Raw genomic sequence first — 27,611 nt, forward strand, 5'->3', positions numbered from 1 at the left:
GAGTGATGCCCATGGCTTCTGCAGCTCAGGCACCAAGAAGCAGAGTGATGCCCCTCACCCAAACACACAAATCTTTACCTTCTGGCTCTTGTCCTTACAGAAGGTGACCAAGAGCACAGCTTAGTCAGGGCAGAACTCAACTGAGAGTTTGCTGAAGTGTGGGGAGAAGAGCAGAAAGGTTCACTTGGGAGAAGCACCCATCGAAGGTGCCTTGAATTGCTGAGGGAAATTCACCCACAGGAACCCATGCAAACTATTTTCTGCTGCAGATTTTAAGTTTATCACCCATTTTTCTACACATCTAAGATGCCTACCAAATGCAGAGCCATGTGTAAATGCCTGTGACCCCAGCTGCTCACACAGCTTCAAAATCCCACTGTTTGCTGTGAGGTCTGATGGAAACACAACTGCTTGATGGGCAGAGACTGAGCCCTGGGAGGCTGCACAGCCTGTGATGAGAAACTACAGCTCACTCAAAATCCAGTGATCTAGTGGCCTAGATAGCAGATACACTCACCTAAATAAAGGGAAAAGGAACATTTCTGGTATTGTGTCTGCAGGGGGGTTGGTAAGTTGCATAATGTGACACTAGGGAAACAGCTTCCTCGTGAGTCACCAGCACAAGCAGGAATTGGCTGTATTTAGAAAAACTCCTATTTCTCTACCTAATCCTTAGCAGGAAGAAACAAAATGACATAGCCCAAACACAACTCTTTTTTTTTAAATTATTTTTAAGGTTGGCTTTTTTTGGCAGCTGCTATGGGTGCAGGGCAGCACCCTCAGGCCATGGGTGCTGACTGGGGATGCTGAGAGCAGTCCCAAAAAACCAAAGCTTCCACAGTACAGGCAGCTCATGCCCTCCAGCTCTGAGCTGGTATCTCAGGGTGACCAGATTCCCAAGGCTCTCCTCTCTCCTAGAAGAAAATGCAGAAAACTTCACCTATAGATCAGTGTTTTTTTATTTATTCCTGCTCTCTATGCATGGGCCACTGCCACTGAACCTGCTGCAGAAGTTTCACTGCTCCAGGTAATTTCCATCCTTTTCCTGTTCAAGAAGTTTCTGGTGACACCATATTTGAGCCATACTAAACATCTTCTAACTGGTTTTCAGCAAATGGCATTTTGCCCAAAGTATTAACATTTCACTTACATCACTTATCTGGCCCCCAAAATTATTCTGCCTGCCTGGGACCACAAGGGACCCACCAGCACCTGTCTGGGGGTAAAACTGCAGGAGAAGCTCACTGCTGGCTAGCAGGATTATCAATAACCTTTGCCCAGTTTGTTTCCCTCTTTTCCCTTGAAGTTCACTTTACTATCTGACTGTTTTTTCCCTTTTAACACATCCCAGTTAGGCTGGGTTTTACTGGAGGACAGAAGGTGTAACTCACACAAGCTAAACAAGATCCTTCTCTTTCAGGATGACTCTGGTTAGAAAAGGTACATCAGGAGCAAGGCAGAAATGTCAGGAAAATCCAATATTGACAGCCACGACTGTCAGAGGCCATGAAAGCCCTGGCAGCTCAGTACTGGAACCCTTTAGTTGTTTGCACCAGCTTCAGCAGCCAGGGGTAGGCACTGGCCATGGGTCCAGCATCCTGGAGCTTTGCAGCTGATCCCAGAAACACAACTGAGTTTGGATATTTTATTTCCAGACACCATCAGGACACACTACAGTAATAACCCTGAGCTCAGACACAGGCCTGGGTGTACACACACACAGTGATACTCAGCAGCTGCATCTCACCTCCACAGAGTGCATCACACAACCCACCTGAAAGTTGTCCTACAAACCAAACCACCAAAATGGTGATAAGAGCATCAGGAATTGAGACATTTACACCTGAAGGTTCAGGATGATTTAAAGCAACGCAGAACCTGAGACTTGGCAGCGTCCTTTCACAAGTACAGTAACCAAAAAAAAGCTTTGTTTTTATCATTAAACTCCAAAGGTGATGGCCAGGTAGCTGCTTCAGAGAATCCCAGGCTGCTTTGGGTTAAGAGGGACCTCAAAGCTCCCCCAGTGTCCCCCCTGCCATGGTCAGGGCCCCCTCCCCCAGCCCAGGGTGCTCCAAGCCCCATCCAACCTGGGCTGAGACACTGCCAGGGATGGGGCAGCCACAGCTTCCTTGGGCAACCTGGGCAACCAGGGGCTCAGCACCCTCACCCCAAGCAATTCCTCCCTCACATCTCATCCCCATCTCCCCTCTCCCAGCTCCAAACCCTTCCCCCTTCTCCTAGCCCACTCCAGCCCAGCCAGGACATCACCTTATTCCAGGCCACCACTAACCCATGTCCCACACCTGAGAATCACAGAATGCTCATGGCTGGAAAGGACCTTGGAGATCACCAAGTCCAACCAAACCATTTCTCCCTCCCTCCTTCCCTGCCCAAGATCTCCTCTCCATCTCCCCTCTCCCAGCTGCAAACCCTTCCCCCTCGCAGGCTCCCATCCCTCCAGGCCCTTCTCCAAAGGCCAAAGAAAAGGTGTCTGCCTCCCTTCAGCTTGGCAATGAGGGACCCCTGGCCAGAGAAGCACCCACTTTGTTCCCATAACCCCAACCCTGCAGGAAACAGCACCCTGGCCCCCCCGGACCTCACCTGCCAGGGGAGCTGCACCGCGCAGCTCCATCAACGTCGCTGCTGCTGCTGCTGCTCCCCAGCAGAGCTGCTCCCAGCTCCCTCCTGCTCCCTGCTCCCTGCTCACACACAGACGGGCAGGCAGCAAGGCATGGCTTTGTTTTTAAACTTTTCCCCCCGTGGTGCTGATTGGCCCCATGGCATGCCCATGTGGGGCTGCAAAACGCACCCAGGTCCCAGTCCTTTCGCCAATCAGGGTGTCAGTGCTGCTGCTGTCAGGGCACTTTATTTTTGTACATATAAGGAAGTGGCTGTTGATGTTATCTGAACGTGCTTCCTGTTTTATATGTATATCAGCAAAACTCATAATGTCACGTTGAGCTGAGCTGCAGCCTCCTGCAGCCCAAGTCGAAGCCTCTGAGCACAACTCTCAGCGCGCAGCTCATCTGTTGCTGTCTGCCCTGCTTTGCCTTCACTCCACTGATTTTTATCACCATTCTGCATTCTCACAAGAAAACTCTCCTCCCCAGACCTTGCAAAGAGAAAGCAGCAGCAGCAGCAGCTTCCCTGGGGTGCTGCTTCCCACCCAGGCTCTGGCCACATCTCAAAGGGTTCGGCGGGTGCCGACAACCCCAACACCATCCCACAGGTGGCACGGTGGCCAGCAGCAAAGCAAAGCCACGGGACAGTTCTGGCTGAATGTGGGCTGCTCTTCAATTTAAGGGACTATCTTTGATTTCTTTAAATGAAGAAGGAGGGATTTGTGTGGTTTTGTATGCACAGACATACAGGAAGTGACCGTGTAGGAGTGCTGCATTCCAGAGCTGATGCTACCCAGCTCAAGGCTGAAGGAATCTTCCTAATTGGAATTTCATGGCTTTCTGCTTATTTTCAAGAAGAGCAAACAAATGCATCAACTAAAAATCAGACTCCTTTTGATGTAAAAACCCTTCTACTCTTGAAAAAGGAAAACAACAGCAAAAGGCACGAAGGCACCAAGGAGGAGAGCACCAGCACCACCACATCTTTGTGTCTCCTGAAGTCAAAACCCTCCCAGCCAGCAGGTCCTGAGAGGAGCAGGTCCATTCCCTTCCACTTTCAAACGTTCCTGATGGCAGCACTGGGAGTCAAACCATGGGGCATGACCTGAAGCCCTTTGCACTTTCATTATGATCTCCAGTCTTTGGGTATTACACACAAATTGGCTTTTCTACACAGCAAGCTTGTGAAACTTCAGGGTTTGCTGGGGGAAACCAGAAGACTGGTTTTAGATGCATAAAGTAAATGAAATATTAAAAATGAAAGCACATTTTTTTCCCTCTGGACTTCAAAGCACAGCTCTTTTTATTATCTATGTCTCAGAGACAGCTGGGCTGTATTTTGGGAAACTTAACCTGAAAGTGTTGGTTCCACTAACTGAGAATAAAATACCTGTGATAATAGAGGTCCCTAAAATGCCAATGAGCTGCAGTGTGCAGCCTAAGAAAGATGCCTTTCAAACATCAAAACTAAAATCATTTCATACAAAATTTTTTAAACCATTTCCCACCTTACTTCACCCCATTACACACTTTTGGACCATTTAATTTTCATGCAAGGTTACGTTACAGCCACGAAGCAGAGCTGGGAAGAGAAACCAGGCACCTTGTACCAGCAGGCTGGGAGCAATTGCAGCAAAATGAAGAAAAGAGACCTAGAGCTACCAAAATGCCATCTGCTGCATGTTCATGTCCTGGCATGGGTTGATGTGAGTGTCTGCAGACAGGAAAGCTTCAGCAGAAGCTCCCCTGCCACTGGTGTAACTCTCACATCTCAGCTGAAGCAGGAGGTCAAGCCTCAGCCTCTCCTCCCTTCCCAGCAAGGACATCACCACCTTTGTGACCCTGAGCTTGGATGAAATCAGCTCTGTGAGCTACAGCTTAAGCCCAGACCAGCAGTGAGAGCACAAGCCCTGTTTCCAGCCCTAAAAAAAAAATAAATAATCAGTATCACAGGTGCACCCATCTCTGGAGAGGCTGTTTTGAGGAGGTTGGTGGAAAGATGAAGGTTTCTGTACCTAGGGACAGGAGATGACACCATCAGCCTCCCATTATTGCCCAGAACAGAGGAGCAGCTCACTCAGCCAGGATCTATGCAAAGGAATACATGTTCATCTTTCTGTCCACACATCAACATCCCAATATCCACACACATCTGAGGAGGTCACATCAGAATCCACAAGTGCATTTCAGGACAGCCCAGAAAAGCAAATGGTTGCTCCCCTCCTCTCATGACATCCTGGTTCAATGTACTCATGACCTCAGTCTTACCCTGATTGCTTAAAAAAACACAAAGTCCCCATATCAAAACCTTTTGAAGAGCAAAGTACCAAACAATTATGCCTCAAAATGTTCCTTTGTGTAGCACAGGCCAGAAAAATTTATTCTTGTGTGAAGCTTCTGATTTCTAGATGAACTATGTGGCACTGGAATGTTATTATTTTTTTCCTTTATAAATAAAGAAAACATGCAGCTCTCTAAGGAAGTTTCTAAAAGATGCCATATGGGTGTCACAACAATACTCAACTTCCTAAAAAAGAGAACCACACCAAAAGAAGTTAAAAAAGAATTTCAAAGGAGCATCTAAAACATGTGCCAGTGATGAAGACATCATTTAGGTAAACCAGAACAAATTCCCCAGGGAAGTGGTTATCATGGATCACATCAGACTCCAGAGGTAGAAATAAACTTGTCTGGTTCAGGAACAGAAGAATTATTTAACAAATAATAAAGCAGATGACTTGAAGCCTTGCAGATCTTTGAATCCTGCAGATGAATATCTGATTAAATTTCCCATGAGGCAGAACCAGAAAGGGTTCGAGCTGGTGGGGGAGCCAAGGAGATGTGCTGCCACCCACCCCATCCATCCAGCAGACACCACCCCTGATGAGACACAGCTTCCAGGCATAAAAAGTTAATTCTGCAGAACAAAAGATTCAATCTGGTTGCACAAGGCTGCAGGAGGAGCTTGCCAGACCTGTGGAGGGGAACCAAACCAGCAGGAAAAACCTGGTGAAGACCAGAGGGAAGGATAACTCTGAGACAGGAATTGCTGCTCAGGGAAAGGATCCTGGAGCTGCCACAGATGGAAACATCAACTCAGTGCTCAGCAACACTCCAAAAAAGTGAAGATTTACAAAATGCCGTGGAAAGGAGTAAGAAAAAAATTGCTGTTATTGGAAAATAAAAGTGAGGACAGACATAACCCTGTGCATTCCCTCAGCACCTGTGTTTTGACACCTGTGGGCGTTTCTACCCATCCCAAAAAACTCTGTGTAACTGGAAAAGATTCAGGAAATGAAGGAAGGACAACCAAGACCTGAGTCCTGGCCCTGTCCTGGCTCTCCTGGGGGTCTCCTCACAGGTCCTGTTCCATCCCCTTGTGTCCCAGATATCTGGATGTGCTCAGATCATCACTGAACCATCCAACTCCAGCAAAAACCCAGGCACAGCAGGGGAGGAAATACCAGCACTTCATTGTATCACCTAATTGCAAATTATTTAATATCCAGGAGTAATTAATATCCAAATATTGCCTAGGTTAAGAGGGAAAGGAGGCTGCAACAGGACAAAGTGAAGCCAAAACCCTACAGGACCCACCAGCTCACATCACAGCCTTCTACCCCAGGGATTCTGTGCTCATTCTGAAGTGCTGCATCCAAAAGCATCAAAAGAGACCAGAAGCAAAAGGCACAATCCTCCTGGGGAAGCAGGGGGGGGCAGAACAACCTGGAAGGTGGAGATCTGTGGGTCCTGGGTGGGAAGCTCAGTGTGTGAATGTGTGAACTTGTGATGTGTGTCCAGGCCTTCACTGCACTTGATCACTGGTGCCCACAACAGTAAATCACCACTTTGGCCAGTCCATCAGCACAGTCACAGCAGATTTTAGGATTTTAGGCTACCATAGCAGCCTGGGTCTGTAAGGAAATGGATGTGATGGAAAAACCCCCCCAAAAACCTCAGAGTCCTCCAGAGGCACAGACCATGCCAAAATCAGAGCTCCTGAGAAGGAAAATTACCTTTTCTTTTCCATCTGCTTTTCTTCCCATCTTTGTTACTGCACCCATCACTGCTGCTGCTGCTGCTGCTGTTCTCAGAGCTCTGGGAGTCAGACTGGGCATCACTGCTCTCCTCAGAGCCATCCGAGAGCTCCTTCAGCCCCTCAGGAACATCCTTCTGCAAAGAGACCAGCAGACACAGTTACAAAAAAAAAAAAACCCTCTCCCAATTAACCAAACACTTAAAAGGAGTGGTTTCATTTACCAAGCACTGATTGGGGATTTATTTATTTTTTCCACTGCAGAGCACTGTCAGAACTGCTTGGGCACTGAAGGTGCCTCCTGTGAGCCCAGACACAACACTTCAGTGTCCCTCCTGCACTGCCCTGCTCATCCCTGCACAGCCTGAGCCCCTGATCACCAGCTCCAACTCCCACCTTACAGGACACCCACTCAGTTTTTGAACATCAGTGTGATGGTTCCATCTCCCCCCAGCCCAGCTCATGTCATTTTTCCAACCAGGTCCCCAGCAGCCTCTGGCCCACAGGTGCTGGTACTGGTGCTGGTGGGTTCCCTGCCTTTCCCTGCCTGGTTTTTGGCTGGGAGGAGGCAGCAGAGAGCAGCACTTTGAGTCCTGTCCACACCTGAGCCCTGACTGCCCTCTAGTGCTGATCCCACCCCAGCCTGGAAATGGATGCTCCTCAGCCACATCTTTGCTGCTGAGCTCTTTGCTTGTGGGTGGCAATGTCACCACGACCCAACCACCCAAAGCTGCTCTGGGGACCTCTCTGGCAGGAGAGCAGTGGGAGAGAGGCACCATCTCATCCCTGCTCCTCTGTTGCTGTCCCATCACCTTGGCTGAGCCCTGTGGCAGACCTGAAATGATCCTGTCCTGGTGCTATCATCCTGAATTCCTTGTGAATCACATCATCACAGCACTCTTTGGGTTGGAAAGGACCTTTCAGACCATGGAGTCCAACCCTTCCCCAGCACCCCCACCCCATGTCCCTCATCCCCACATCCCCAGGGCTTGCTCTGAAACCCCTCCAGGCATGATGGGGACTCCAGCCCTGCCCTGGGCAGCCTGGGCCAGGCCCTGACAACCCTTTCCAGGCAGAAATTCTTCCCCAGCTCCAACCTAAACCTCCCCTGGCACAACTTGGGGCCGTTCCTGAAGCTCAATGTGCTTACAAGGCACAGGGGGCTGTGGTGGTAGGAGCTGGACAAACAAATAGGTTTGTGTGCATCAGACAGAAAAAACCCTTCTGTTAATACCCCCTGGAAACAGCAAATCAAAACCTCCTTCCTTTAGCTGGAGACAACTGATTTCTTGTCCTTTCTCTGAAACTGGAGACTTATTCCATGTGTAAAGCCAAGAACTACTTAAGGTGACACAGGTGTTGCCCATGTAATGAATCCCAGGGATCTCCCACCAGCCAGGTGAGCAAACAGGTTCAGATATTGTGTTGTGTTTTCATCCCACACCTCAGAAATCAAGTTTGTTTAACTGCACACTGAAAGTTACTGGTAAAGCAAGGCAGAAAAGATCACTAAAACTGGGGGGGAGAAATCATTTTGTTTACATCAAATCCCACCCAAGGTGAACATGGTGCAGTCTGACCCTTCATTACAGCTCCTCTGGAGCTTTGGAGCTTCTTTCCTCTGGAAAGGCCCTGGACTCACCTGAGATGCAGTCCTTGCCCTTTTATCTATCTCAGCTTTTTCAGAGGATTGGTTTGGGTGGGAAGGGACTTTCCAAGGCTCATAAGATGTCCCTTCCCTGCAGAGGGAGAGGTCCAGAGGAAGGCCAATGAGGTGATGTGCCAGAATTCCAAACAAAGTGCCCTGCAGCAAGCTGGGGCTCACTGGGATGAAGACAAATCCTGGGGGAAGGGTTGGCCATGGGGCTGCTGCCTGCCAGGGACGGGGAGCTGATGGGTGGCACTGGGAGCAAGGGTGGCTGGAGAGGGACAGGGACAGGGACAGGAGCACCTGCAGCTGCTCCAGGGCCACAGACCCCCAGCATTCCCACCACCATGGCAAGGATCCAGAGGAAGCCAGGAGAGAACCAAGGGCATCCAGAAGTGAAAAAGCTCAAAGACACAAAGACTCTGCCACACCATCTGTGTGCACCCCACATTAGTTTATTTGATTTTACTTTTTCCCTTGATCTTTTCTCTCCCTCAACCTCCTGCCAAAGCAGCTCCAGTTTTGCGGGGTCAGCACATCAGTTTTTCAGTCTAAATCCTACATGCTTCCACGGAAGCTGAAAGCATCAGCTTCACTGCCTTCATCCCATCATGGGCCTGCCAACACGAAGTACAGGGGGGAAGCAATAAACAAAAATATGCAGGACACAAAATGGACAAGAAGGGGGTACCAGAGACAATGCTGAAGACCAAGAGGCTCCTGTCACTAACTGATGGGCCACCAGGACCCTCCAGAGAGAGGCAACATCAGCTTTGTAAGTAATGTAATGGAGAAAGGAAATGGAGGAAAGACAGGATTTGGTATGCTGGGGGTTCCTGAGGGATGGAGCAAAGCCTACAAAGGAAAGACATGGGGAAGGGGGTGGGGGAGGATCCAAGTGGGGGAACAAAATGCAACCACCCCCAAAGCTCATGCTGCATAAAACCCATGCCTTCAAAAACCAGGAATAAAAATGTATTACAAGAAACACAAATAAAAGTTACCAGAAATTCAGCACTTTTGCTACCAGTACTCAGGGGTCACGGAGATTTGGTTTATTCTGCAGCATTTAGGATTATCTGGGGGGAAATTATTTTTATTTTGGTTTACATCTTGAATTATTTTTATCTTCTCTGAAACTTTCAGCACTTTGCCATACACAGCAACACAGAATTCACTGACACTGACCCAATGGCTCCTCTAACACCACATCTGGGTCTTCTCCCCAGTCTTAATGTCCTGTCACTGCTTTCCCAGCCAGAATTCAGGGTCTGCATTCTTCATCCCTACAATGTAAACCATTGTGCTTTCCTGCAGTGGAACAGATGATGCAAGAACTGGTCCAGTTTATCAGCAAAAGAATAACTACACCCTGTGGTGGGGTTACTGCCCAGTCCTTACCTGACACACACACCTTATCAAAGCATTTCACCTGAATGCACTGGGACTGGGTCAGCCTCTGCTTGCTACAACAATGCCCAAAGGGAGAGTCACAGAATCATGGACTGCCAGGTGGGAAGGGACCTCAGGGATCTCCTGCTCCAACCCTTCCAATGTTGTTGGTGATCTGAGATGTCCCAGCACCCATCCAGCTGAGACTTCAAACTTTCCAGGCTGGGGGAATCCACCCCTTCCCCTGGGAGACCATTCCAGTGTCTGACTGTCCCCGGGGGGGAAAATGTTCCTTTAGTGTCCAACTGGAATCTCCCCAGGAGCACCTTGTGCCCATTGCCCCTCGTCTTGTCCATGGGGCTCCTTGGAACAGGGAATCTGCATCTGCTTTGCAGCCCCCCTGAAGCACTGGACATGGTCAGAAGGTCTCCCCTGAGCCTTCTCTTCTCAAGGCTGAACATTCCCAGTTTTCTCAGCCTCTCCTTGTATGCCAGGTGCTCCAGTCCTCTGATCATCCTTGTGGCTCTCCTCTGGTCCTTCTTCTACATCCCTGTGGTACAGCAAGGACCAAACCTGGATGCAATACTCCAGGTGTGGTCTGCCAAGCAGAGGGGGATGATGACTTCAGAGGGGGGTGATGACTTCTGTTTTTTTTAATACCTAATTTTTTTTTAATACCTAAAAAATTGAGATTATTAGCCCAACATTCCACACAGCTGTCTCCATCCTCCTCTTTGTTGTCACAGTGATGGCCACAGGAATCATGTCCCTCCTCCCTGCTCTGGCAGGGGGGGTTGGGCCAGATGTTCTTTTGAGGTCCCTTCCAAGCCTTCCTGTGAGTCCTCCTGGCTGCAGATGTGCAGTGCAGGCCAGGGCTGATCCCTCTGCAGATCAGATCAGATCAGATCAGATCCCTCTGCTTTGCTGCTGGAGGTGGAACCCCAATCCCTGCCATGACAGTGTGGGGGTGAACCCCCAGGCCATGGGTACCACTCCAAGCACAGGTCCAACAAGTGCTTGCATTGGTTCCCATCACCCCTACACAGTGGTCAGTGCTTCAGTGCTTCCACAGCCTCTGCAACTGCTTCCTGGGAGGCTGGAACTTTCCTTTCCTTGATTTCCTTCCCTCCTCCATTGCCTGCAGGGGAGCAGGAATCTCACACACGCTTTGGGGTTTTTTTCCCAGCTTGCCAGCTGCCTTGCAATGGCACTTTTGGAAGCTCAGATGTTGTGCTCTGCTGGCACACCAGCACCAGCACATGGCACCCAGAGGGACATCCTCTGTTGTCACTGCTCCAGGAATAATGCACTGTCCCAGTTCCCAGGTGGAGGGGAGGAGGACAGAGACAACCAGATCCAACTCAGCTGAACACTTGGCAGTGAGGAAATCTGGGCAGTTCTCAGCCACCTCCCTTGGCAATCCAACCAGCACCAGCTTCCCATGCATTCGGAATACTTCAGCCCTACGTTATTATTTCCCTGCTTGAGCAAGGAGTGAGACAAGGAAAGTGGTTCCAGTGGAGAGGTCCCTGTGCAGGGAGAGGAATCCTACCTGAGGGCACAGTCCCCAGAGTTACAGAAAGCCAGGCCCAGTGTGAGCTGGGCTCCTCCTAGGAGTTTAACTGGGGAAAAAAGGCTTCACCTATGGATTATCTGTAAATGTGCCTATTGGGTGATTTAAGGAATTTAAACTTCTTTTCCTACAAATGCTCTCTGCCTGATCTTAATGCACTGAAGATAAGGTAGTTTTTCATTTCTAGATGAGCCTCTCAAGTTGAGATCAGTGAAGATGAAGTTATCCTTTTAGGGCTAAAGTGTCACTAATATTTTAATTGCTTCTTCATTTCATAGAATCATAGAATGGTTTGGGTGGGAAGGGACCTGAAAGCTCATCCAGTTCCAGCCCCCTGCCATGGTCAGGGACCCCTCCCCCAGCCCAGGGTGCTCCAAGCCCCATCCAACCTGGGCTGAGACACTGCCAGGGATGGGGCAGCCACAGCTTCCTTGGGCAACCTGGGCAACCAGGGGCTCAGCACCCTCAAATTCAAGAATTTCTTCCTAATGTCTGACCTAAAATCTCCCCTCCTTCATCCTAAATCCTCTTCAGCATTATCCTAAACCCAGTGGATTTTTTAAATGTGCAGAAGCCACAGGAGGGGTCAGAGCAGATCCCCCTGCAGACACACTTACCTTCAGGGTGTAGACCCCCATGCGCCCCGGGACCTTATAGAAAATTCCCTCTTCCCCACGGGAGTTGGTGTGCAACATGGCATTCAGGCAGGCCAGAGGAGAAGTCCCACTGGAAACAAAAACACGAGGGTCACGTTGGAATGCACTGGGGTCAGGGTTCATCTGCAGCTGGGGGACAGTCACAGCCCCTCACCAGAGCATCCCGCATGCAGAGGCAGAAAGGTTCCAGATCCAACTTCTATTCCCAAGGAGAATACAAGCTGAAGCTGCAGGAATTAGCACCAGTGAAACCAGTCCATCTACCCATGCTCCACTTCAGGGGAGAAAAAAAGAATCAAACAAAAAAACCCCCAATTCAGATTCCCAATAGTTTTTGTTTTGCAGGATGTCAAATTGCTCACAATTTGGAGAGCTCCAGACATCCAAGTTTGCTCCTCTGGAACTCCCAGCAGATTCCTTGGGAGTGACAGCAAGGATATTTAAAGTTGGGGTGTGTTGGGGTTTTTTTTCCAAAACAACCCCCTGTGCCATACTGAAAGGAGGGCTGTGGGATAAGAATGGAAACCAGTCATACAACCCCCCTACAAAGAGTGGATGGAGATGTTCAGTCCCAGCCAGGAGAACCAGGACAGCAGAGCCATCTTTTGATTTGGGCTGCTGGGGGTTTCTTTGTTTGGGGTTTTTTTAACCCATCCCACTGTGGACAGAAGCAAAACCAGGTGGACACAGCAAGACTTGTGTCCCAGTGCAGGCTCAGGCTGATCACACCCTCTGCACTCAGCAGGGTCAGCAGATCCACACCAACTCCAACCCATCCACAGAAATCAAGTGATAAAGTTTTGCCTCTCAAGCCCGTCACAAAAGCTAGAATCAGGATGGCCAAACTTCCTAAAATCCTAAATTTGTGGCTAAATGGAGGCAAAGCTGGTTGTCTGACCCCACAAAGAAGAGAGGAAGGGGCAGGAGACTCCACAGGGAACAGGCAAATGGCTGGGAGATTCCCAAGGAACAAGTTAATGGACAGGAGACCCCAGGAGGAACAAATGGACAGAGAGACACTCGTACCCACTGCTGCTCAGAGAACTTCTCAGACTTGTGTGGCAGCTCTGGGGTGGCACTGGGACATCTGGGCAGAAGCCTGAGCAGAGGCGTTCAGCCACCTCCCCACCAGGAAAGAATTTCTTCCTTAAAATCTCAGTCCAATCTCCCCTCTCCCAGCTGGAAACCCTTCCCCTCATCCCATCCCTCCAGGCCCTTGTCCCAAGTCCCTCCCCAGCTTTCCTGGAGCCCCTTCAGGCACTGGAAGGTGCTCTGAGGTCTCCCCAACTCTCTCAGCCTGGCTCCAGCCCTGCTCTGGACTCAGCACACGAGGTTGGTTCTTCCCTGACAAACCAGGGTCTCAGTCCCTTACACTGACCCAGCAGCTCCTCAGGCAGCCTGCAGCCCCCCAGGAGAACACAGCAGCACTGGGACCATCCCACTGGGATCCTTCACCCAGTCCCTGCCCATCTCCAGACACAGCAGATCCAGGCTGACATCCAGGCTCAGCCAGAATCCCAATGGAAGCTTCTCCTAAGTCCTCTGTCCCCAGAGGACAACCTCCCCTCCCCATCCCTCATTGATTCCCCCCCAAGCCCTCTCTTGCCTCCTCACCACTCCCAGGGGTTTTCTGGGCAGCTTCCCCAGCACTGCAGAGCTCCCACAGACACCAACACAACTGGAAGCAGCTCTGCCAAAGCCACTGATGGTTCACAAGCCTGATTCTCTTCCCCAGAAGCCACCAGGTCTGCTGAGGAGCCACCATTCAGCACCATTTCCTACAGCACCCCCAGATTCTTCCCAAAGGCATTGCTCCCCAGGTACAGCCTCCTGGATCCCATTCCTGCATGGAAACACCAAGCTAGGACTGCACCAGGTGTATTTTGCACAGGCTCACCAGTAGAAATAGGTGGACAGAATAGGTCCACTGAGCCATTTTAGTTGGAAAAGACCTTTGGGATCATCCAGTCCAACCCTTCCCCCAGCAGTGCCCCATGTCCCTCAGCACCACAGCTCCAAGGCTTTGAAACCCCTCCAGGGATGAGTCCCCACTCCTGCCCTGGGCAGCCTGTTCAAAATTAACTTGTCCTCCCACCTCTGCATCTAGAAAATCATCAGAAGTAATTCCATCCTTTTTTTTTTTTTTTCCAGGTCACTAACAGCACCTTCAATAGCAGTGATGCATCCCCATGAAGCTTCAGGGAGCCCTGGGGCAGTGGGGAGAGCTCTGCCAGGGCCCTGACCTTACCCTCAGGACTACACTCTCACCAACAAGAGTATCAGAGCAGAATATCAGTGTTCAACAAGCACCTAACAACATCTGGGCAGAGATGCACCTTGGAAGCTCACCAAGGAATGAACCTTGGCAGGATTTGTCTTCCCAAAAGCTGGGCTGGCATCTGCACTGTTCCTGCTGAGCTGATCCCATTGTTTCACAGCTGAGCACTGGGGTTGCTTCATTTTGGGGTTTTTTTTTCATGCTTGTGTTTACTCATCTGTAGTTACGTGTTCTGCTCTGCAGAATCCTCTGGGAAGCTGCTGGGAATGTTAATGCTGTTCTAGCCATTCCTCAAGCTCATTGTGAACATTTCAGAAGCTACAAATCAGGTGATGAGTCTTCCCTAACTTTTAACAACAAAAAAGGGGCTGATTTGGGTATTAAATAGATTGTCTTTGTGACTTCCTGCACTCTCACTCAGACCTTTCCCATGGTAACCACCTCAGGGTCAGGAGTGTCCCCCAGCTGAAGCCACCTCCCTGGGTGCAGGGGGGCACCTGGAGCAATAATTCTTTGCTGACTGGTGTTGCTGGAAGCCCTGGAGCACAGCCCTGCCAGCTGACACCTCACCCTGCAGCCAGCCAGGATGCTCCTCAGGAGGGAAAGATTTCATCCCCTGCTTGCTCTTTGCTGCCCCTTGGCCCAGAGCCCTCCCAAGGTTCACTGCAGATTTCTCCCAGCTCCCTGTGTTTTGCACCAACTCTGCACTGTGCTCTTGTAAATGCATCAGCTGCCTGACAACACCCTTAGGAAGTTGCCATGCCAGGCATGTTGATTGCTGGTGGGTTTTTGTTTGGTTGGGGTTGCTTTTTTTTTTTTATACTCAGAGGCCAGGAGCCCCCAGCAGATGATCAGCCAGGTCTGACAGTTCCTCTCCTTCCACCTCCCAAGCAGATGAAGTGGAAGATGAGTTCCTGCCCTCTCCAGACCCATCCTTGCCCAGGATTTCACTTCCACCCCACCCAACCCCGTGCTGCTCTGCATGGTCAGCCTGCAATCCTGCTGCCCATCAGCTCCCATCAACTCCCATCAGCTCCCACCAGCTCCCACCAGCTCCCATCAGCTCCCATCAGCTCCCACCAGCTTCCACCAGCTCCCATCAGCTCCCATCAGCTCCCATCAGCTCCCACCAACTCCCACCAGCTCCCATCAGCTCCCATCAGCTCCCACCAGCTTCCACCAGCTCCCATCAGCTCCCATCAGCTCCCATCAGCTCCCACCAACTCCCATCAGCTTCCACCAGCTCCCATCAGCTCCCACCAGCTCCCATCAACTCCCATCAGCTCCCACCAGCTTCCACCAGCTCCCATCAGCTCCCATCAGCTCCCATCAGCTCCCATCAGCTCCCACCAACTCCCATCAGCTTCCACCAGCTCCCACCAGCTCCCATCAGCTCCCACCAACTCCCACCAGCTCCCATCAACTCCCACCAGCTCCCACCAGCTTCCATCAGCTCCCACCAGCTCCCATCAGCTCCCATCAACTCCCACCAACTCCCACCAGCTCCCACCAGCTCCCACCAGCTCCCATCAACTCCCACCAGCTTCCACCAGCTCCCACCAGCTCCACCAGCTCCACCAGCTTCCATCAGGTCCCAAAAGCTCCCACCAGCTTCCACCAGCTCCCATCAGCTCCCAAAAGCTCCCACCAGCTTCCACCAGCTCCCACCAGCCTGACTGCCTGGGGGCTGCTCCTTCTGGAGGTCTCAGAACAGGATTCATCCTCCAGGAAAGATAAAGAGGAGCTCAGCAAGATGAAGACACGACCAGCTATGGTGCTTCATGTCCCCTTTTGGGGGACACGGATCTGTTGGACACTGAGCCCCCAGCTTGACTTCTCCAGCTCCTGAGGAAACATTCCCAGCTTTGGGATCACGGCCATCCCCTGAGCCATCCCTTGGGCTCTCAAAAAGCTGAAGGCTTTGGGGTGCCCAAACCTGCTCAGTGTCCAGGGACAGGGATTTTATCTCTGCACTGAAGGGCAGACTCACTGCTGGCTCCTGTTCCACCAGGCATCCACAAGCTCAGCAGCTGAGTGCAGGATGGACAGACAGGAGGAAGGAGACAGAAGAAAGGTTTAACCACAGAAACATCAATTTCTCCCCCAAAACCCTGGACAAATATTATCCCACCCATCAGCTGCCCTCCATCACCTTCCCACAAGCTGATGCTCAGAGCCCAGGGACTGCTGTGCCCCTCCTGCCCCCTCTCTCCACCTTAGGGCTATTTTCTTTTAATTAAGAATCTCCAAAGATGAGCTAAGACTTTTCCTAGTGTGTTCAATCTGTGTTTTCCCCTGCTTTCACAGACTGCCCAATTCACCCAAACTTCACCCAACCTTAATGAATGCTCCAGACAGGAGGGGCAAAGTTTATCACCTCACTTACCCAGATAAATGCAAGATCAAAACATCTGCCCAGATTCTGGGAATTTGGTGCCCATGGCTATGAAAGCCACGAGCTGTTTGCTGCCCTGGCAGTGAGGAGCTGGAGGTGAACCCAGGCAGCACAGCACCCTGCAGCACCAGGCACAGGGTGCAGGTTTGGGGCTGGGGTTTGGTTGGGTTTGGGAAGAAGGGAAAGGTTCTGAATCAAATTTTTCTTCTATTAATTGTTTGTGATGTTCTTACCTGGGATGTGAAGCACTGAATGAGCAGCAGCACAACTCCAAGCTCTGCAAACAGCTGGAATTTATGTAAAGTACTGCAACTGAATTAAGATGCTTCATCTAGACCAGGCACACTGGGGACTTTCCTGAACTGCTCAGGTTTCCCCAGAAAGTGGCCAGTGCAGGAGGCAGCAGTGTGTGTGGCTACCAGAGGCTGAGCTGCCAGCACTGCTTTCACCCCCAGGCTCAGTTAGAACAGATTATTCTAGAGCCACAGAGGGATCTGGGTGGGAAGGGACCCCTAAAGCTCCCCCAGTCCCAGCCCTGCAGTATCAGGGACACCCTCACCCAGATCAGGGTGCTCAGAGCCTCCTCCAGCCTCACCTTGAACATCTCCAGGGATGAGGCCCCAAACACCTCCCTGGGCAACCCCTGAGCTCCACTGCCCTCATGGGACACAACTTGTTCCTCACACCCAATCTCCATCATTCCTGCTGCAGTTCACCAGTGCTGGGCTAAGGGCTGCACCTGATGATCTTCAAGATCTTTTCCAATGAAAACCAAGCCCATGGGGACAAAAGTACTGCTGGGAACACCACAGGGGGAGCACCTGGGGCCGGGGTGCTCAGCCCCTAATGGCAGCTCCTCACTGCTGCTTTATCTCTGCAAAGAGTTCCCAGAATTTTACACTTCAGGTGCATTCATCCACCACCTGTGTCTGTGTTTCTAGGAGTGGGAAGGGTTTTCAGTTGTATTTTCATTCATGCACTCACTATTATCTAAAGTTTATGACAACAGGAAACCCCATGTTAGCTACAGCAAAAAAGGAAACTCTTTCAAACCCCACGATAATAAGTGGGATGATCACCTTTAGCAAACAAGGAGCAAACATGAGGTGGGGAAAAAAATACCAGGATAAAGGTGCCTTTACTCACACTGGTTCACCCCAGCACTCCTTGAGATGGTTCAGAGCAGAGCAGAGTGGCTCAGGCTGATAAATTCAGCTGATGCCACCACTTGGACAGAGGTTTTGTCCATTGAAACCAGTTTGCATTTAAAAAAAAAAATCTGTCCTTGCAACAGTTTAAAGGATGCAAAGGTACCTGTAACAGCACTGACCAGGATGAGTTTGGTTTCTGTGGCATTACAAGTGCCATGCTGAAACTTCCCAGCTTTAACTTCCCAAAAATCTGAAAACAGCCCAGGCTTTCTGTCCAGGTGCCACAGCTCAGCACCCAGACTCTGGGTGCCAGAGCAGGAGCCACCAGCCACGCTCCTGTGCCTGAGCCCTGCTGGAAACCAGGGCACTTCCCCAGACTTCCATCAGTTCTGCTCACTTGGGTAACACACCCACCCATTCAAAGCCACCTTTTCTTTTACTTATTCAAAGCAAAAGAAGAAGTTTATGTGCTGACAGAGCTGATAAACCACAGCACCAAGAATATTTTCATTTACAGATGGTGCTGAGAGGTCCAGGCAAGTCCCATCAAAGCTTTCCAGGTGAGCACCCAGTGTACAGGTTGAGCAAAGAAACTCATGTTAGCAGAGCAAGCACCAATTTTTTAGCATCTCTGCTTCAATATCCTTATTTATCCAGCCCAGAGCCTCTGCCTGACCCCCCTGAAGCCCTGTGCTGGGTAGGACGTGCCTGCAAGTGGCCACTTCAGCTCCTGACAGTGCTGCTTGCACTGCAGATGGTGTGTCACTAATTATCCCCTCTAACACCCCCCTCCCAGTTAAAACCAACCAGTTCAACAGATCCACTACAACTTCCAAACCTGTTTACACCTCCAACCCTCTGACTGTTGTCACAGTGTGAACTCTATTTTATTTTCATACTGCTGACTAAGCAAGGGGGCTGGGTAGTTTCTAAAGACATCTTCTATTTTGAAAATCAACTTCCATTTCATTAATATAGGAGAAATTTAATCTCCAAGTGACCAATGGCAAGTGGGAGTGGGCACATTCTTTACCTCTTCTGATTCCTGAAAGAACTAAAGCAGTGTAAGAGCCCTTCTTGTAGTTAAGTGGTAGTTAGTAGGGCAGCCAGTGATGGATTTAGAAACACACATTCTGGGCTCTTGCCCCCTCCATGAATTTCCCTGAGCTACCTGACATTTCAGTCAGGCACCCACAGCCCCATTTTTCCTTCTGAGAACTGCCAGACTGAAGCCATCCTTAAACTGTGGCATTTTAAACTCCACATGAAATGGAAAGCTTCTTCAGACTGAGCAGGAAAAAAGGGGTTTTGAGAGTGGCAAATGCACACGAGGTTAGGGTGAGGAACCTCTACCCCAAGCAGCTGCCTGCAGAAGGGGAGGAGGAGGAGGAACATTTCTCCCCATGCTGTCAATCCCACCCAGCCCCTTCCCAGCAGCCTGGCTCCCAGACCTCAGGGACACAACTAAGCTGTGACCCAATCATTTCTGTTTGGTTTCAGATTCTGGGCTGAAATCTTTGCCAGTCATGATGTGTTTGAACTCAACACCCAGAGCACCATGCAGGGTGCATTTATCTGTCCCAAGGTCACTCTCTGCTAAGGCTCCATCTGGGATTTGGGTAGCAGACTCCACAGCATCTCTCCACGTGTGCCCAGCAGTGTGATGGACCCAGCAGATCTCCTGCCCCAGGGTTCCTCCAGAGCAGGACCAGGCTCCAGGGGCTTTTGCTGATGTGCTGGCACAGGAACACCACTGGGAAGTCCCTGCCACAGCACTCAGCAGCCTCAGCACCAGGGAAATGTTCATTATTGCCCTCCAGGGAGGTTTTCAGAGGAAGGACACCCAGCAGCAGGCATCTTCATTTCACATTCTCACCCTGTCAGGAGCTGACTGGATAAAAATGCCCACATGGGTTTAAGGGTGAGGGGTTTTCCCGTTTTGTTTTGGGGTGTTTTTGTTTGGTTGGTTGGTTGATTGGTTTTTTGGTTTTTTAGTATCCCCTTCTTCCCCACTTTCCATGTGAGTCAGACATTCACACACACAGCTTTCTGCTTATTAGTATATTAAAAACATGATTTAAAAAAAAATAAATAAATAGTTCCAGACCTATGGAAGTGTCAGAGCAGAGAGATCTTGTAGGCAGACCCCACCGTACCAGTGCCAAGCTTGTTACACACACTCAGGACGTAGAAGAGCAGTTTATGTTACACCTCAAATCTTGCTTGGCCCCATCAGGCAGAAGATGCACAAAACCACATCATGGCACCCAACCCCAGCACCCAGCACCCCTCCCAGCAGCTCGGGTGTGCAGCCAGCAGGAAGGGCTTGGAAAGGGACCCCAAACATTCAGAGGGGGCTGCTGCAGCCTGAGCCCTGCCCCAGCCCCTACAGACAAACAGAGGGAGGGTTGAGGTCTGCATCCCAGCCAGGGCTGATGGATGCAACCAGCATGCAGGGCAGGGAGGGAGCAGAAGCAGGAACACCAGGGGTACTGCCATCACTTGGCTTCTAAGTCTGGGAGGAACAAGCAGGGGCTCTTTTTAATGAAGGCTTTTGCAGATTGCGTTAATAGAGGAGAAGCTTTAGAACAATCAGCAGTGGTTCTTACCTTCTGGAGTTGGAGTGCAACCCAAAAAAAGGAGAGAAACACCCCTTTAAAAACTTGAGCAAAACAATCATCTGATCATTCACATCAACACCCTCCCCTCCCATCCACCACAACCAAACTTTAGACCTTCTGGGCACATCTGTAGCAAAACAAAGAGCAGGTTTTATCAGACACACAGAGGGAAGAGAGATCCAGACCCACCAGATCTTTTCCAGGCTGTTTTCAAAGCCACAGAGCCCAGAGCTGGCACAGCCCTGCCAGCCCCAACCTCTGCAGCTGTCACCACTCAGAGAACTTCTTCTACAAGTCAGGTGGAACCCCTGGAAATCTCCCACTCCTGGGACAGGAACTGACTCCTCAGATTCCCTCAAAGCCCCTCAGCACTGCTCACAGCTCAGGGGTCAAGAGCTGGCACCTGAGCTGAGCCAACCTTCCCCTTGGCCTCCCCAAAGCCACTAATAACACAAACTGACCCCCCTGCCCTGATGAAATATTCCCCCAGCAGTGGTGCTGGGACAAAGAGGTGTTTGATGCCACCTCCACATGGAAATTTCTGCAAGGTCCAAAGTGAGCAGAGGTTCAGATGGGCCCAGGAGGAGGGAGAGCAGCCCTGGGGGACCCCACAAAGTTCCTGGGCACACCCTGGAGTTGGGATTTCTTTATAGTTTTAATTAGGATCTGGTGTGACCACTGTCCCTCCTCTGTGGGAACACCAGCAGGCTCTGTCACCACACTCTGAGTCCTGGAGAGGATTTAAAAGCCCTGTAGGAGGGAGTTTTGACTTTTCTGGACATCTTTTCCAGGTGTAAGCAATACCTGCAGCTTTACAGCACCTGATTATCTCCACCTTGACACAGCATCCACAGACATGACTCCTGTTCCTGTGGCCTTCACACCCTTGAGGGATTAGGCAGAAATCAGCATTTTCTGGTTTTAAAGGAGGGATCTATACAGAAGTACCTCCCTCGAGGGCTTTGAGGGGCCAGAGGTAAAATTTCAGAGGTTTTCTATTTCCCTACCTCTTTGTATTGCTGTTACAGACCCACGAGCCAGTTCATACTGAAGATAGATCCTAAATCCAGGTATTTCTGGAGACCTCAGCTCTCACCTTTTCTGCAAGAGCAAATGAAGCTGGCAGGTTCCTGCAGTGCTGCTCACTGGGGAGCTACACCCCACACTTCCCCTGGCAGTGCTCAGCATCCTCCTTCACCTGATGAAAACCAGTGTGGGATCTGATTTTGAGGAGAGAGCAAACCCTCCCCCAGTGAGGACTCTCAGGTAGAACTTTATTGTTATGGACTTGTCACCTTTATAGAAGGGAGATGGGAAAGAGTCACTGAAGAGTCTGTCCTACATCCAACAAATGCATTTCACACCTCCTGCTCAGGGCAACAACATGATTTCCTCTATAATGATTCTCTTCCAGGTATTCTTTGTCAAGCTACGTGCATTACTGGATGTCACAAATAATTCATCCCCATGCTCTGCACAGATGCTGAGTGATGCAGAAACCTGTGGCTGCTTCAGCTTTCAGCTAAATAAATGCTCATGATGCCAAAAAACCACCCCCTGGGAGGCTCTGCCAGGCCTGTGGTGTCCCTCAAGATCAGCTCCTCACTCATGCTCTGGAGGGGAACAAACCAGGCTCTACCTGCAGACCAAGCTTTGTGGCACAGAACCAGAAGATGAGGTGAGCTGGAGCTGGTGGTGATCCAGGGGCCTCTCCAGCTTTTCCTCACTTCAGGAAAAATCCTGGTAGGGAGGTCCTGCTTGGTTCAGAGCAGAGATTCCTGAACAAAGGGACAGTCATAAGGGTCCAGAAGCCACTCAGAGCCAAGCTTGTTAAATATTAATCTGTAACTGTCCCTATGACACTTTATGAATAGCTTTAACCTGTACTTTACACCAGAGACTTTAGACACAAATCTCCCTTAGCTACACAGACACCACCAAGGTCTCAGGACACCAGGTTCTGCTGGTTTTCATTAAAAGATAAAAGTTGATAACTGTTTCTTTTCTCCACTCTACAATTCTCTATTCTCTTTTTTTTTTTTCCCACAAAAATCCAAATCCAACTTTCAGCTGACTACAGGGAAAAAAAATTGCAAGAACTTCCTGCACCAGCATTTATTGGCTGGTGGTGCTGCCAGCACCTTCTCCTCCTGGCTTGCCCCTGGTTGTAAGGTTGGTCCTACAGCATCTGTGCCCAACAAATGTCCCTTTCCCTTTAGCAAAGGGCCCCAGAATCCCAGCTGTGGTTAAGCAGTCCTGCATGTGACAGCCCCAAGGGGCACCCCCTCCAGGGACACCTTATCAGATCCATCTCAAGATAACGTAACCAGAAAGAGCAGAAAGATTTGGGGTGACCCAACCCTGCTGGTTCAGAAAGAAGAAGTGGGGATGCCCCTGTCCTACCCAACCCCAAACCAGCCTCTGTTCCCAGCCCCATGAGACATGACCTCAGGGTGCTGTGCACCCAACGATGACATTTGAAGAAGCTGCAGATTACAAGAAATGTGCAAAGTAATGGAAATGTTTGCCAGCTGCTGGCTTCAGTTACCTGCAGCCCCTTCCACCCCAGCTCCCAGTTTGCAGCTTCACACCCTGAGTGTGGAAACCCAAAGCTGTGCTGTTCCAGGGGAGCATGAGCCTCCTGGGGGCTGCACCCCAAGGGCACACAGCAGCAGCTCCTCTGCCTCCTGCCCACAGAGAAGGCTGCTCAGGGCACTGCAGTGACACAACCAGAGCCAAGAGGCCACTTCCCTAAGGACCAGGAGCCTGGGAATCCTGACTTAGGAGTCATTTAGATGGGGAGGAACCTCTGGAGGTCACCAGTCCAAACTCCAGCTCAAAGCTGGGGTAACCACATCAGGTAGCTCAGGGCCACACAACTCTCCCTGGCCCTGGCTCTAGTGTTTTATCATCCTTAGGCTGGAAATAACCCCCCCTCATATCTGAAACAGAATTTCCCACCTTGCAGCTTTGGTTCACTGCCTCTGCCTAGCACCACGGAGCTCCCCAAAGAGCCTGGCTCCATTCTGCAGAAGCTATGGAGAGAAGGGAATGCTCAGCAGGAATGCCACCCACCAGATGATGGGAAGCAGTTCTGGATGCAGCAGCTTTTAAATGGGCTCTGGTACAAAGAGCTCAAGCAGGAGAAGTTTCCTGGGGTGGGTACCTGCCAAAGCCAGCAGTACTTCCAATACTTCAGAGCAGCCCAGCCAGCCAGGTGGTGTTGGGACAGGGGTGTCACCTGAGCCCCTTGCTGGGGATGCCACAGCTCTGACCAGACGTGAGGCTTGAACAAGTTGTGAAAAGTTTTATTTGAATAAATTCACCCTTTATCCAAACCAAGTGTGCCAAGCCTGCTGCCTGCCATCCTTCCCTGGCTGGAAGGACATCTCCTCCCAGCAGTGTCCTGCAGCACAGGGCAAGTGAGGAGCCACAGTGCCCAAGTGTCAGCCTAAGGAACTCCTCTGGGGAGACAGAGGCCTTAGGGAAAGCTGTGTGGTGGCATAAACTGGGGGGTGTCCCCTGGCAGAGTTTTCTTTGCAGTTCCCTTGAAGAGAAATCCCACATCTTCTCCACAAGTTTGGAGCCCACATCTCCAAACACCTCCCCCATGGTGCACTGGCTGGTCCTTGGGATGCAGGCACAGGAAAGCCCTCCCACAGGACAGGAAGATGCTACACATGGGCACTGGGTCAGCTTTAAGGTCCCTTCCCACCCAAACCAGGCTGGGGTTCTGTGAAACTTCGGAAGAGATCATCTATCTGCCCCAGTGTCCCTGGGATCCAATACCAGCTTCATTTTCAAAATAATTTATGAACCCTTCATCCTTTTGGCAGCTTTCCTTCCACCCCCACCCTGTGCTGGGTGTTGAGTTTCTTCATTTTTTGGAGCAGAAGATGTTGGAAGAAGGATTTCCTAGCAATGAGCTGATAATGAACAGCTGCCCTGAGAACCAAGGCAGGGAGGAGAAGCAATTCATCTCCCTAACCCCACCTCACCTCCTAACTCTGCAGGAGATCAGGAAATCAAAGTCTGAACAACAGCTGGGAAGTATCTTAGTGGCCAAGCCTTCTGCCAAAAGCAAGGAGAGATCCCTTTGTTGGTCCTTTACCCAGTTTCCAGTTTAAGATGCAAGAATATCTTCTAGCTGTAATCAGCTTCCCTCTTCCTGCAGTTCCTAAGTCCTGACCCCAGCCTGACCCCAGCAGCTCTGTTTGCCTTTAAACTTCATCACCTCTCCTCTTGCAAGGAAGGGACCAAGTACAGAGCTGTTCCTCACATTTCATAGCACAGGAGCTACAGGAGGAGCAGGACAGATGAGATGATGCTGAGCACCCTGGGCTGTGGGAGGGGTCCCTGCCCACCCAGAGGTGTGGAACTGCATGAGCTCTGAGGTCCCTCCCAACCCAACCCATTCCATGGTGCTGCTCTGAGCTCTGGAGAAGCTGAAAGCCCTGAGTCTGCTCTCCAGCCCAGGACAACTGGCATCACTGCAGTCCTCATCCCTCAGGGAGACAGAAGTGTTCTCATTCCCAGGCTCAGAGGACAAGCTGACCACAGAAAGCCAGCAGACCTCTGGTTTTCAGCCAGCAGAGTGAGGAGCAACATAAGAAACCTTCTGGCAGCCTGAAGTGGCAGTGTTGGCAGCTCAGTTCTGCACCCCCAGACTGGGCAGCTCCAGCTCTCCCCACAGAACCATCTCCTGGGATCATTCCCTCCTCCAGCAGCTGGATCTGCAGGGAAGGAGCACAAGTGAGCCACTGCCTGGAGGGCAGCTAAAACCTGGAACTGAGCTGGTCATGACTCACTTATCTCCAGCCCAGACACGACATGGGAAAAGGGGACTTTGGCTTCTATACTCTTTTTCCCCCCAAAGTGGTTTCAGAGTTTGCCAAACATCCCATGAGGACTTGAAACAGAAGCAGCCAGAGCACCCTGTCTGCTTTCATTTTCATCAAGCCTGAGCTAGTGCTTACATCTATTTCCTTTCTCAATTAGTCACTTAATCAGATGCAAAAAGGTCACTGTGTTTGGACAGAGCTTCACAAGCCAATACTTTACACAGTGTCCTCTATAATCCAAGAAAGCCAAATCCTTTATGGGTACTATACCAACCATGCCTCTCAAAGATGCTGATTCTTCAGGTTCTCTTACACCAGCTGGGACACAGCCCCAGAGATTACTGATTCCATCCAGAAAATGGGATTCTCTGTTGCTAATTTCTGGTCCCACCTACCCCATGCACTCATGTTTGGGAACCTCTGGCATCTGGCATTGCCTGGGTTAACACCACTGTCCCATGCATCCTCAGAGCCTCCTGTGCAGGTGTGTCCAGGGATGGCTTCCCCCAGGGATGGTGCCAGCTGAGAGAAGGCAATATAGGATGTTGGACACAGCAGAGCCAGGGCTCAGGGAGTCTTTGCCTCCAGGGGTTTCATTTCTGCAGCTTGTAAGCAGTGGCCTGTAGGCAGCAATGGATCTCAGGGGGTTGGGGCAGCCTGTCACAACAGGCAGATCAGGGTGACAGCTTCAGATCTCCCAACCTGACACCTCAGAGCACTGATCCTGGGCTGACCATGAAAAATCTCATGATTAAAACTACTTGAGCACCAGGATAAACCTGTGAGTCCAGGTAAGACAATTAGCCAGTATCAGCCCAGGTTTCTGTAGCACTACCAAAAACCCCTCCATCTTAGGAAAGGCCTAGGCTTGTCCAAAAAAAAAATCAATTTCTCCTGTGTGCTGCAGAAATCACTGTTCCTGGTTTGGTTGGGGTTTTTTCCAGATTAATCTCAGCTGCCATGCTTCTTCCCTGCAGCTCCAAATCCTCTCAATCAAGCCCTCTAAACTCTTTCAAGAAGCCCTCAAGCAGCTGGCCAAGGGGCAGCCCATGCCAGGAATCACTGGAGCCAAAGAGGGAGGGACTTCTTGCACAGCCCAACAGAAAAATGAGTGCTGGACACTAAGCCAGGCTCCCTGCTCTGCCTCCTTCCAAAGCACCTGCAGGAAACTCATTTACTGTTCTCAAAGCAGTCTCTATCTGACAATCAGAGATTTTTTTAAAAGGAGTGGATAGGATGTGGGGCAGCAGAAGCAGAGTTCAAAGCAGCACTGTCATCAAGACTGAAAGTAGAGAAACCATTATGTGGTTTGTGTACCAAACCACTCAGAATTCTGCTACCTTGATACACACACACTGGAAGCAACCCCCGTGTCCTGCCTGTAACCTCACATCTCCTGTTACCAAACTGAGTCTGGCAGCTGCCTGCTGGCTGGAGGCAGCCAAGGGCAGGGAGATTGCTGTCACCTCTGTCAGAGCCTTTGCCATGGTCTGCTGCCAAAGCCTTCACACAAGAGGACTCAGAATCTGGGGAGCTCAACATGTCCATCTGACAGCTTTTATACTTTCTCCAACATGATTTTTCTCCCCTAATAAACGCTGATTTCTGCTCAGCCCATCTTGTCCCAGACTGTGACTTAGCAGCTGCCCACTCCAGTCACACAGACATTACTGGCACTAACTGGAACAACTGGGTTGCCCAAGAACTGACAACCTGTTAGCTCTTAACCTAAATAAAGCTTTAGTACATCAATTTTTTGATGTAAAAGTATTTATGGGGAAGGCAACTCCACGACACCCAGGTGTGGCCAAGCCAGTAGGGTGGAGAGCTGAGGAACAGAAACTGAGTTTCACACCTGACTGCTCCCAAACATCTTCTGGGATTTAAGACACTGGGGAATTCCTGCTGCCCTGATGCTCAGCAGCAGCTCTTTTAGGAAGCAAAACCACCTATACTTGCTCAGCCTAAACTCCCAAATCAACTTTAAATGCAGGACTTGAGGCTGAGAAGGCACATACAGCACCATGGCATTTCTGGTCTCCTTTTTGACTCCTTGGTCCAAAATCTGGCCTTGGACTGGATCTTTTGTGCCACATCTGACTCCTGCCTGAGGCTCTGTCTCAACAAGAGCACTCTGAAAACTCAGAGTCCCCCTGTCCAAGTGGCAGCAGCAAGCCCAGCAGTGCAGAGAGCTGCATTTCTGCCCTTGGGTGCACAGGAGGGACTGACAAGTGCAGTTCCTGTCTCTCAGTGTGCTTGGGATGGATTAGCAGTGTTTAGCACAACACAAACTGCACAGGGCTGGTAAAACCTCTGCTCTGAGTGAACACTGAGTGCATCAGCAGGGCAGGAGCTAAGCCACACTTCTCTCACCTCCCCAACAGCTACATGAGTGTATT

At 50.5% G+C, this 27,611-nt stretch overlaps 1 protein-coding gene across 4 annotated transcripts in view; it reads right to left on the reverse strand.

The window, feature by feature from the left end:
* The window catches only part of ASXL2 (ASXL transcriptional regulator 2), a 99,604-nt gene that overhangs the window by 38,449 nt on the left and 33,544 nt on the right, over positions 1-27,611 (reverse strand). The window contains exons 3-5 of one of the 4 annotated variants that reach the window (XM_030468824.1): positions 24,987-24,989; positions 11,888-11,996; positions 6,638-6,794 (exon numbers count right to left, since the gene is read on the reverse strand). In XM_030468824.1, coding sequence (XP_030324684.1) covers positions 6,638-6,794; positions 11,888-11,996; positions 24,987-24,989 — 269 coding nt within the window. Of the gene's footprint in view, positions 1-2,601; positions 2,667-6,637; positions 6,795-11,887; positions 11,997-20,359; positions 20,499-24,986; positions 24,990-27,611 lie in introns of those variants that run through there. The other 3 variants (XM_030468828.1, XM_030468827.1, XM_030468829.1) reach the window with 3 other exon arrangements.

This window comes from Calypte anna, unplaced genomic scaffold (assembly GCF_003957555.1).
Source record: "Calypte anna isolate BGI_N300 unplaced genomic scaffold, bCalAnn1_v1.p scaffold_86_arrow_ctg1, whole genome shotgun sequence".
Taxonomy (NCBI): domain Eukaryota; kingdom Metazoa; phylum Chordata; class Aves; order Apodiformes; family Trochilidae; genus Calypte; species Calypte anna.